Below are 12,806 nucleotides of genomic sequence, written 5' to 3' on the forward strand. Positions count from 1 at the left end.
TTGGCCCGAATCCTTTCGAGCCGCCTTGACGTCGCTTGGGTCTCCAGGTTGTAATCTTCGATTGACCTGGGGGCTCTACTTTGACTTTCGCCCTCTCCAAGCCTCATTCAAAGTGGGGGCTCTGTAGATACCCAGTATCTGCTGAGACTCCAACAAACACCCGATGATTATCGGACTACAACATGCTTTGGAATCGCGGTGTTTGATCGACAGTTCGTGTACAACTTTACGTTGGAAAACTTAAAACGATTTCGAGAGTAAAACTTTTCAAAAGTACATGTAGTGTTTAATGCATGACGACAGGGTCGCAATGACACTAACTAGAGTCAAAACCGACACCGGACCAAAAACCGACTCAAAATTCAAATCCCGACTCTAACAACGAGTCAAACCGAATCAACCACAAAAAACAAACCATTCAAAACCTTCTATTCTAAGATTTCCCGGATTCATGAATGGTCAAGTACCAAACATGTGACTACAAATCCTAGGATAGAACAAATCATGATTGCGTTTGTGTGAAAGCGACAAGACACCTCGAAGACCCGCGACATGGCTCGCGCCTCTTTGAGCACCCCAGGTGGCCACGTCGCTCAAAACTCACACAACCACTCATTCTCCGATAAATACCCCTCAAATTCCACCATTTGAGAACTTACGCGAGTCTCCGCCCCCTCTTTTCTCCCTTAAAATTCTCGACTCGACTTCTTAAGTCACAATCCGACGCGTATTTACGACCTACCGATCGTAAATACAAGCCTTACACAATGTTTGGTACCGTCATCGTGCATTAAATCACTTGACCGACCACTTCGACCACTACACCATCACCAATCTTAATAAAACACTCTTCTTACTTACTAAAACGGTTTTAAACCGAGTCTTTTCCGACCAAACGAGTTGTTACACTTACGTCGGTTTCTCGCCATAACCAAGCATGTAAGTATGAGGGTGTAAAAATCCTTCTTTTATCATGTCTTTACTTATTTCATGACCGTAACATGCTAAATCATGCATAACACGATCCAAATATAGGTTAGACGAGCCAAAACTGAGTTTTTGCCTGAGACAGAAGCCCCTTGTTATGCACAGAGGCTCGCGCCTCAATGGGGTGTACAGGCCAGGCTCAACCGTATTTGTTCTCGTCTTTCCTCATTAATTCATTTTCATATTTGTAATCGGTTTTTACCATTTCAAATATTTTCAAACCCTTTTATTTATTTTCACAAGTTTTTAACCATAAAACATTTCTCACCCTTGGTTCTTAATACCATGACGGTTTAATCCGTGTTTCGGTGATAATATTTGGTTAATTACATTTAAAAGGAATTTTAAAGCCTTTTATTTCATTTCTTCACATTTTGGAAGGTATTTTAAAGCCTTTCATTATTTCTTTACATTTCCAAAATAAATGTATTAGTCACCAACACAAAGTCATCCTTGGTTCTACATACCATGTCGGATTTTAACCCGAGTACGATGATGAGTATCGACTAATCATATTCAAATGAACTTAAAACAATTAGTTCATATTTATTTTCAAAACTATTCATGTCAAGCTCATAAAGTCGAACCCGACATCGAATATCATTAATTAACTAAAACCCGTCTCCCAAAATTTATTATTCAATTATCGCATAATTAAATAATAAATGTCATGCCTTGAGTTCGCAACTCGAAATCTCTCTAAAAATAATCGACTAACCTTTTAGTCTATAAATCAAGGGACTAAATAAATTGTATCTCATGCAATTAATTAGTTGTCTATTGGGGTTCGTTCCTTTAGGTGTGACCGAAAGGGGTCAGTTGATCACCGCCGTCTCACGGCAATAACGTCAAACTCTAGTCAGCCAACCGTTATCGATTTACGTTAATCAACTGACGAGGATCAAATAATTAAATATCTGATGATATTCCTTTAATGAGATTAATTATGTAAACGCACTATTGTGGAGGACACTAACTCCAACAATCTCCCACTTGTCTGACACAAGGTGTGCGCTACCAATTCTCTTGTCCGTTTTAAATCTCCCACTCAATGCAAGGTGTCTTTCAGGTCGCACTTGCACATGAACATATCGCAAGTGGTTTTCTCGATCGGGAGTGTGACTACCTGACCGGAAAAATCTCTCACAGATTACTTCCGAGCGTGGCCATGCATTTGTAGTCATTAACTCCTCGAGTGGCCTTGAGATATAATTACCCAACGTGGGTGGACTATTCCTGTATGCCCTATCTATCCTATTGCACAATACAGATCACCATGACCTAGTAAATGCCCTTTTGGCCTCCTTTCACGGCACGACCTAGGACAAAAACCAAAGTCACTCGGAAACTGCACTTGCTCAGATAATAGTCTCCAGTCAAAATAATCGACTCATTAGAACATCTTAGAGATCCCCGCCACGACCAGGCGTCTATAATAGAACTTAAGGACTCTCTAAATGGTCACTGTCCGGCAAAGTGTCACACACTCTGCCTATGTAATCGACTAGTCATCACGTATGACCTTATGGTGTTGAACAACCATCAATCGACTTACAATCTAGTCACTCCGAGACGTCACCTCATTAAGTGACTAGGGACAAAATACAATGTTCATCTTGTTCACTTGAATAGTGTTCAACATTGTCTCCACAACTTATTCAGATAAATAAGGTATTTATGTTTTCAGTCAAACTGAATAATTGAGTTCTTAAGAGACTCAAACAATGAATGCGATCATCACTTATGTAAATATCAATACTATATCCAATATTTATATAACGATCTTCAGCAGTTAAGGTATACTCCTCAATCACATTGAGATGACATAACCATCATGTCTACCTTATGCCAACGGCTTTGGTTAGAGGATTAGCAACAGTTGCATCACTCAAATTTCCATTGCTATTTTCCTTTGTTCTATGCAATCTTTTCATCACATAGAGCCTTTCTAAGTACATGTCTAAACAACTCTTTAGACTCTGGTTCATAAGCTAGTCAAACACTCCCAATGTTTTCACAGTCTCTCGGGAGACGATATTCGGCTAACAGAACTACTCTAGTTCTATTGAATTCCGGTTATCAACTATCTCTTTTACAACATCGGATGTTGTAATATACTTAGCTTTCGTTCATGATTTATACGTATAACTCTTATACAAATCATTCATATGACATCCTTTTATGTATGACTCCTCATACATATCTGCTTATGCATGTATAACTTCTTATACATATATGTCACTACTACAAAAAGAGGCAAAGAAACCGGTTAAAAATAGCCTTAGACGCCGGTTCATAACAGGTCTCTAGCTCATAGGTGTCTTTGCCTAAGAAACCTGTTATTTAAACCGGTTTCTTTTATTATCTCAAAGAGACCCGTTCTGACAAGAAACCGGTCTCCTTGTTTAGTTACTAAAACACCAGTTACTGACCTAAACCGGTCTCTTAGTTTAGTTACTAATACACCAGTTGCTGACCAAAACTGGTTTCTTTGATTTTATCTTCGAAACCAGTTCTTGAATATAACCGGTCTCTCAGGTATTTCTTCATAGAAAAAAAAAATTACTATTCAAGAAATTGAGATGTAAATGATTTTAATAAAAAAAAAAAATTACAATTATATTACATCATCACCATTTACTCACAAAAATAATCAATCTTATAACTTTTACATAAAGAATGATTAAAACACAACTTATAAGCATATGAATGTTTCCGTTTATTATTCTTTATGCACATAGAACTCTTACATGCTAACCATTCCTTAACGAGGCCCATAACATCTTATAAGCATAGGAATGTTTCCGTGTAATCCTTGTGCACGAAATTCATAGATTCCTCCAAACTACAAGAGTAAATTCTCAGTGCTTCTCAAGTACTCGAGAATTCTCTTGATAATCATCTAGTGACACTCACTAGGAAATGATTGGTAATGACTTCTCATATTCTCAATATGATAAGTCCCAACGAGAGCAGCTTTTAGCATATTTAATAGATCCTGCAGCGGAAGCAAAAGAGATCATATTTGCGTTCAACAACTTGAACGAGTCAAGAATCTTATCACATAAGTCTCTTGACTAAAATGCTAATATCCATGGAGATCTATCTCAATAGATCCGGATATTTAAGATGCGCCATGCTACTCTCAAGTATTCACCCAAGAATATTTCTAGTCACTAATATGTCAAACACATATTTAGACTAAGAAATATCACCATAGCTACATTTCTAGTCACTAATATGTCAAGCACATATTTAGACTAAGAAACTCTCTTTAGCTCCCACTAAACTCCATGTATCATCATGGTACCTCGACAACTTGAGTAATACCATAATGATTAATGACATGATTTAACCCAAGGTTTCAACTCTTCGACGTATATAGATCACAAAAGGGATCTTTCAAGCATGCTAGGCTTCTTAACATTGACAAGATCAACAAAACTTCTCCCAAGGAGAAGGTTTCGTTATTCTTTTGCCGAATCTCATCCTCATGAGAGGCTATATTGCTAAGAACATACAAATTGATAAAGGCATTTGGGTTTTCACAAACTCTCTATAACCAACCCAAATTTTAAACATCTTATGTAACCTTTACGACAAGATCAAGGTAACCTACCAAAGTATTCACCTTAAATCAAGTCTCGAAAACATCTCGTGTTTCCTTTCTTATCACATCTTGTGTAAGGAGACCAATTTGAATTGCATGGTGACACGCCATCACATAAAGTTCATGCTATAGAAAAGCCTTTGATGAGGGTTTAAGATTCGTCACTTTGTTTGGAACTCTTCCAGCTGACTGCAGCGCCATTAAGAGTAAAAACGAATCCAGACTGAGATTTCGAGTCATCTCGATCCGTTTGGAAGCTAGCATCTGCGTAACCGGTTGCGCATAGCTTTTGTTCGCCTCCATAAGTCAATGCCCAATCTTTAGTCCTCCGTAGGTACTTAAGAATGTTCTTGTGACCATCCAATGTGGATCACCGGATCTTTGTTGGAATCGACTTGTCATACTCAATGCATATGCCACGTCTGGACGTGTGCATATCATGGCATACATGATAGATCCTATAGCCGAGGCATAAGGGATCCGTGCCATGCGCTCTTTCTCTTCCGGTGTCTCTGGTGCCTGAGACTTGCTCAAATGCACCCCTGGAGCCATAGGAAGAAACCCCTTTTTGGAGTTAGTCATCTTTGAATCTCTCTAGGACTTTGTCTATGTAAGACTCTGATCGAGAGATAACATCCGACGTGATCTATCTCGATAGATACGGATGCCCAAAATTCTTTGTGCCTCACCCCAGATCTTTCATCTGGAAATGGTTCTTCAACCATACTTTCACCGAAGTTAAGAGAGGTATGTCATTCCCAATCAGGAGTATGTCGTCAACATACAATATTAGGAAGACAATCTTGCTCCCACTCGACTTGATATAGAGACATGGTTCCTCGACTGATCGAATGAATCCATTTTCTTTTATCACTTGGTCGAAGCGATGATTCCAACTCCGAGATGCTTGCTTAAGTCCATAAATGGAACGCTTAAGCTTGCACACTTTCTTAGGATGTTGTGGATCGATAAAACCTTCGGGTTATACCATGTACAACTCTTCCTCCAAAAAGCCGTTTAAGAAGGCGGTTTTCACGTCCATTTGCCAAATTTCATAGTCATGAAAAGCGGCAATCGCTAAGATAATCCGAATGGAACGCAGCATGACTACGGGTGCAAAAATCTCATCGTAGTGCAAACCTGGCACTTGGGTGAAACCTTTAGCAACTAGTCGTGCTTTGTAGATATCCTGTTGACCTTCCACAGAATGCTTTATCTTGTAAAGCCATTTGCATTGAAGGGGACGAACCTTAGCAGGTAAGTCAACAAGATCCCACACGTTGTTCTCATACATGGAGTCCATCTCGGATTGCATGGCCTCAAGCCATAGCTTAGAGTCAGAACTAGTCATGGCACCTTTATAGGTTGCGGGTTCACTACTCGTTAAGAGTAGAATGTCATCTATGTCATGTTCCTCGACCATACCAATGTATCTGTCCGGAGGAATAGAGACTCTTCCCGACCTCCTAGGTTCCTCGGGAATGTTAACCGCAGCAGGGATTGAAGGAATAGGTTCCTCCAATAGTTGCTCGGTACTTGGTTTGGAATCTCGACAGTTCGAAGGTTCTATCACTCTTTGCATTCTTGAGAAATTCCTTCTCTAAGAATGTCGCACTAGCCGCAACAAAAACACGTTGTTCGGTTGGCGAATAAAAGTAATGACCAAGCGTTCCTTTAGGATAACCTATAAAGTATGTCTTGACCGATCGCGGGCCGAGCTTATCCTCGTGTCTCCACTTGACATAAGCCTCGCAGCCCCAAACCCGTATAAAGGACAAGTTAGGGACCGTTCCCTTCCATAGTTCATATGGAGTCTTGTCAACAGCTTTAGACGGACTTCGGTTAAGTATTAGAGCGGCTGACATAAGAGCATAACCCCATAATGAATCAGGTAACACCGTGTGACTCATCATGGATCGAACCATATCAAGTAGTGTTCGATTTCTCCGTTCGGATACACCATTCAATTGAGGTGTTCCAGGTGGAGTTAACTGTAAGGCAATCCCACAGTCTTTGAGGTGTTGATCAAACTCGTGAGAAAGATACTCGCCACCACGATCTGAACGCAGTGTTTTAATCTTTCTACCCAGTAGGTTCTGTACCCTATTCTGGTATTCCTTGAATTTCTCAAAGGATTCACTTTTGTGCTTCATTAAGTAGACATAGCCATATCTACTTAAATCGTCCGTGAAAGTGATGAAATACCTATAGCCTTCTCGTGCGGTGATTGACATAGGTCCACATACATCCGTGTGTATGAGTCCTAATAGGTCAGTAGCGCGCATTCCAACACCTTTGAAGGAAATACGAGTCATCTTACCGATGAGACATGATTCACACGTGCCAAATGATTGAAAATCAAAGGCCAAGATAGCTCCATTCTTTATGAGCTGTTTTACGCGTTTCTCATTAATATGTCCCATACGGCAGTGCCATAAGTATGTTTGATCTTTGTCACCAACCTTTAACTTTTTATTCATTACGTGTAATATTTCGGTGGTCTGATCTAAAACATAAATTCCGTTCATGGAGACTGCCTTGCCATAAATCATATCGTGTAATGAGAAAATGCATGTATTATTCTCTATTACAAATGAAAAACCAAGTTTGTCAAGTGCAGAAACTGAAATAATGTTTTTCGAAAGACTGGGTACATAATAGCAGTTATATAGAAATAACTCAAATCCGCTAGGAAGCTGGATCACATATGTTCCCCTCGAGACGGCAGCCACTCGTGCTCCATTCCCGACACGCAGGTCCACCTCACCCTTTACGAGGGGTTCGATGTTTCGGAGGCCCTGCACATGATTACACAGATGAGAACCACAACCAGTATCAAGTACCCAAGTTCCGTAACTTGCGTGGTTAATCTCAATCATATGAATAAAAGTAGAAGAGGAAGAAGACATACCAACAGGTTTGACGCGACCTGCTTTTATGTCCTCATGATAGACAGGACATGTACGCCTCCAATGCCCAGTCTTGTGGTAATGATGGCATTCCATGTTATCATTCTTGCTCTTTGTCGCGCCTGATGAGTTGCTCGACTCACCAGGACCACTCTTTCCTGAACCCGACTTCTTAAACTTCGGTTTGCCTACTGCTAGGCCTGGCTGAACTTTGCCCTTACCCTTGCCTTTGTTTGACACAACGAGAACATCCTGTTTCATGCTCCCACTAAACTTCATGTCCTTCTCGGTCTGTACGAGAAGGGAGTGTAGTGCATGAGGACTTTTCTTCAAATCATTCATATAGTAATTGGCTCTAAAGAGCGCAAAACCATCGTGGAGTGAATGAAGCATGCGGTCAATCACGGTGTTCTCACTGATCTTACAATCAAGTGTCTCCAGTTTCTCGACATTCTCAATCATGCTGAGAATGTGTGGGCTAACCGGTTGGCCCTTCTGGAGCTTCGCCTCAAAGAAGCGACTGGTAAGCTCATAGGTCACGATTCTCGGAGCTTTCGAGAATTCCTTTGTGAGCGTAGTGAAAATCTTGTTTGCACTTTGGGCTATGAAGCTTTTCTGCAAATTGGATTCCATTGCAAAAATAAGTACGTTCTTTACCGCACCCGCTTCCATGGCGAAATCGTTATACTTGTCGATTTCGTTAATTCCAGCCGTGGGGCCTGGGTTTGGTGGGATGGGCTCAGTCAGATATTTGAGCTTCCCATCAGCAATGGCAGCATTCCGTAATGCCGCCTCCCAGTCCGCGAAGTTCGATCCATCATTCTTCAGTCGAGTAGACTGATTCATCTGATCCATAAAGATCCGAAGCCAGGACTCACGGTCCAATGTGACACTTGGCATTGGGTCGTCAGTACGGCCAGCCATGTTATTAGCAGTTTAATTATCGTGATCTACACTGAAAAAGAAAGAAAAACCAAAAACGAAATAAGCAACTCATCGAGGTGATTTAAGTCTATTTAAATTATATATTAACGTGTAGACTCATAGCACTTGCATAATTGATCTCCCTCAAGAATAATACAAGTGATCCCAAGACTCAATTTCCGTAAATTGATAAGCCAACTGTTTAGCTAATTCTTCCGTAAGAACTCTTGGTCGATAGATTTCCGTAAATCCTATCTATAGTCCACCATGATCACAGGATCGTACGAGTGATCATAGTGTTGAGATAAAATAGGTCAATCGGTTCCAACTTACCCGACGTAGAAGGGGTCATATTATGCCTACCGACGAAGAAGGGACTCATTGGAGTTTGACCTATAAAGACCGTTCTCAATTTTTTGTTTATACGAGGAAGATCCCATCAACTTAATTTTAATTCATTTTAAGTGAACGAATAACTAGCGTCTGCGTGAATGAATTAATTTAGGTGATGGCTTAGAATCATGTGACATAAGAATGTCAAAGAAAAACTAACTCGTGACCTCTATATGAGTCAGTTTTCATGCAATAATATGGTGGTTTGGTTTTTAGGCGGAAAATGATGCATATTATCGTAACGGAAAAATAAATAAAAGAATGCAATACGTAAATAAAAATTCCTAGTGTGGCCTATCCTAATAAAAAGAACATAAAACAACTTTGGAATCCACCGTTGGACCCGAGAAGCTTGTCTAGATGTTCCATCTTGATCCAAGTAGCGGGAGTGAGCATCCGGTCTCCATCTTTGGTCTTCTCAAAAATTACAATTTAAAATTTACAAATATAAACCTATTTACATTCTAAATAAAAACTGTAATTAAAAGAAATAAAAATGGAGATACGAGATCTCAAAATACAACCAAGACCGTGTTCCATCATTACGGTAACACGTTCTACTAAGGCCACACTAAGTTACAACCGATTGTAAAAATAAATAAATAAATACGTAATTAAAAGCATTCAAAATAATCAAAAACGATAAATAAAATGCATCAACTAAATTAAATTTATTCGTGACATAATTCCGTAATTATGTTAAATTATCCAAACCACCAAAGATAATTAAAATTATGTGATAAAACCGCTTCATCAACTTAATTTTAATTCGTGATAATCCGTTACTTTAAATCGTTTTAAAGTAACCAAATTGTTCGTGGGTGAACCGTTTCACTATCAAGCGAGTGCATAAGTCAGTATTATGCAAAATCCCTATAAGTGAACTAAGTCGGTGAATGTAAATGACGTGAATTGACAAACGCGAAAATAAAATGCATGTGAATGGCGATTTTGGCATGCGCGAAAATAAAACAAGCAAACAAGTAAGCATATGAAAAATCCTACTATGGCCACCTAGTTAATAAAAACTAGTCTATTACATTTCGGAAACCAACTCCTTGGTCCCTTGCCTCTTCATTCCAAAAGTGGCTCCTTCTTGTGGGATTTGGAACACCTTCCAAAAATAGACTCCGTCTCGATGTAATCCATCTTTTGGAAACGCCGGTAAGAATAACTATTACAATTGAATTACATAGTTATTCCTATTATACATTAATTAATAAAATAAATAAAACTATTAATTAATTACAAACCGACGATACGGCATCGTATTTAATTACAAACAAATCGATATTCCCATTCATTTCGGGTAATAACGATTAAAATTAAACTAGGCCATACTAGGTACAATAAGATAAATAATTTAAATAAATGACAATCATTCATTCAACTTAAATAAATATGCTTAAAAATGCTGTAAAATGATGCCAAAATCGCCCTATCTTAACAATCATTGGTATCCATCTCGGTTTTGTGGATTTAATCGATTTTTAACTTGTAAAAATCAATAATCAACTCTTAAATCTCATTTAAGTCCAAACTAATTGTCCAAACTGTTTTGAACCTCAAAATTAGTCCTCACTAATTTTATGATGAATAATTAGTTTGATTTGGTGATATTTTGCTAATTTAATCGGTAAAATCATAATTTTTAAGTAAAAATCCAAAATAATTGAAAAATTACCCAAAAAATTGAAACAAAAATTTTGAGTATTCTGGAACACTCCCAAGAACCCCAAAAAGTCATAAAAATTGCCCCAAAAATCCGGATAAAGTTTATGAAGAAAAAGATCGATATTTATCGGTTTTTAACCACTAAAACCAATAAACATCAAAACAAGGTGAAAACACATTTTAAAATTCACTTTTAACATTTAAATAATATTTTTAAATGTACATAAATTCAAGGGCATAATCAATTGTTTCGAAATTATGATTAATTTAGTTCACTTTTATCGACTTTTATCTCATAAAATCAATAAACATGCAAAAATTCGAACCAACCTTCAACAGTTTGCATACAATCAGTAGGAAACATGCATGAAACACCATAAAAATTACATGTCCCGAATCAACTTTTAACTATTTTTAGTCAATTTTTAACTACAATACGGCATTTTGACTCGGTTTTCTACCAAAAATCATTAAAAATAGCAAAATAACTTCATAAATCACCAAAATTAACCACAAATCTTATGAGATCAGTAGGTATGTATGTTTCAAAAAATTTGTGCTAAAACTTCTTCTAACACATTTTTGAGTTTTTATAAATTATCTCGTAATTTATTAATATGCTTAAAATCAACATGCAAATTACAAGCCTAAGCTCTGATACCACTTGAAAGATCATAGATTCATATTAGACTCTCTAATAAAAATTAAATTATCACATAATGTATCATTTTGGTGATCTATGTAACATGCATGCAAATATAAAAGCATAAAAATGAAAGTTAAGGAAAAACAATTTCCTTACATAGATTTTTATGGTAATATGGGCACAAACTAGATCACCTATCTAGTTTGTTCTTGAGCTAAAAAGAAATGGATGATCCTCCTTGAAAAACTTTCAAAAAGAAGGTCTCCTTCAAGTTGCACCCAAGAACAACACCCAAAATAATCTTACAAGTATTAACTAGATACTTATAAATTTCACCCTTGATAATATGTAAATAATACTAACAATCTTAGTAATTATTTTATTTTGTTTACTAACAAATCTTAGTAAAAGATTTTATTATTTTAGAGAGAAGTACCAACTTTTTGTTCACATGCAAAATAAATTGAAGTATATGAAAAATGAACAAAAGATGGAGTGTAAGGAGGAAGTGGCGGGTGGAGTGTGTAGTAGTGGAGTGTAGGATTCATTTTCCTTATTTTATTGTCCAACACATTATGACACACATAATGATCACATGACAATTATGGAAGAAAAATAAGCAAAGTGTAATGATCATGATCATCCACTACACTCCATTTACACGGTCCAATGTCCCATTTACGGGTCCATTTTGGTTCTTATATTTGTCGCACAAATACGTGTAAATTTTATTTAAACATCGTTTCATGTTTAAATGCTTCAAATTAATTTCGTCCAAATCACTCCGTAAATATACGTGTACCGCTACACATATTATTTACATACTAATATTAATCACATTAATCAATTAGTACAATTTTAGTGAATTAACAATTAATTAACTAAAACCCGTCTCCCAAAATTTATTATTCAATTATCGCATAATTAAATAATAACTGTCATGCCTTGAGTTCGCAACTCGAAATCTCTCTAAAAATAATCGACTAACCTTTTAGTCTATAAATCAAGGGACTAAATAAATTGTATCTCATACAATTAATTAGTTGTCTATTGGGGTTCGTTCCTTTAGGTGTGACCGAAAGGGGTCAGTTGATCACCGCCGTCTCACGACAATAACGCCAAACTCTAGTCAGCCAACCGTTATCGATTTACGTTAATCAACTGACCAGGATCAAATAATTAAATATCTGATGATATTCCTTTAATGAGATTTATTATGTAAACGCACTATTGTGGAAGACACTAACTCCAACATTCTTTTCCTATTTTCAAACCAGGGGAGACCTCCTTACACCGCCAACAGGCTCGCGCCTCATATGGCTGCCTGGTGCAGGGTCTGTTCCCCTTCCAGCATTAGTCCAGAACGATCCCGACTCCGGTTAACCCGGATACAGGACGGGTCAGACGACTAATCATATTTGCAAAACGCCTTACTAAGACAAATGGATCACGTTATGCACCATAAACCTAATACGGTAAATGGATGTTTAATTTCCGTCTTGCATGCAAATCAACCATAAATCCAACTCGAGATCTTATACTTGGTACTTGGATTAAATCAACCGACTTAGAAAGCTCTCACATGTTAGGTTTAAATTATTGGATGCGCATTCATGCATTTAAACCGTTTTATCAACTTTTGCATTTAACCAACCAAGATCGA

The 12,806-nt window shown here is 37.6% G+C and overlaps 1 protein-coding gene and 1 long non-coding RNA gene across 2 annotated transcripts; both read right to left on the reverse strand.

Annotated features, from left to right (window-relative positions):
- Positions 1-7,150: 7,150 nt before the first annotated feature.
- LOC141598427 (uncharacterized) lies at positions 7,151-8,455 on the reverse strand. The gene is made up of 2 exons (XM_074418168.1): positions 7,509-8,455; positions 7,151-7,395 (listed from the first exon to the last, which is right to left on the reverse strand). Exons 1-2 carry the CDS (start codon positions 8,428-8,430, stop codon positions 7,361-7,363), a joined length of 957 nt encoding a protein of 318 aa, XP_074274269.1. The 5' UTR covers positions 8,431-8,455; the 3' UTR covers positions 7,151-7,360.
- Positions 8,456-9,790: 1,335 nt separating this feature from the next.
- On the reverse strand, positions 9,791-11,785 carry LOC141598428 (uncharacterized). The gene is made up of 2 exons (XR_012523502.1): positions 11,300-11,785; positions 9,791-9,997 (listed from the first exon to the last, which is right to left on the reverse strand). It is a non-coding gene; the product is annotated as an uncharacterized LOC141598428 (long non-coding RNA).
- Between the last annotated feature and the right edge of the window lie 1,021 nt (positions 11,786-12,806).

This window comes from Silene latifolia, chromosome 9, assembly GCF_048544455.1.
Source record: "Silene latifolia isolate original U9 population chromosome 9, ASM4854445v1, whole genome shotgun sequence".
NCBI lineage: Eukaryota > Viridiplantae > Streptophyta > Magnoliopsida > Caryophyllales > Caryophyllaceae > Silene > Silene latifolia.

Bases quoted from the DNA above. Each gene is read 5' to 3' on its own strand.
- LOC141598427 (XM_074418168.1), bottom strand. From the start codon at position 8,430: ATGGCTGGCCGTACTGACGACCCAATGCCAAGTGTCACATTGGACCGT. The intron at 7,396-7,508 runs GTATGTCTTCTT...AATCATGTGCAG, and splicing joins AGGTCGCGTCAAACCTGTTG to GGCCTCCGAAACATCGAACC.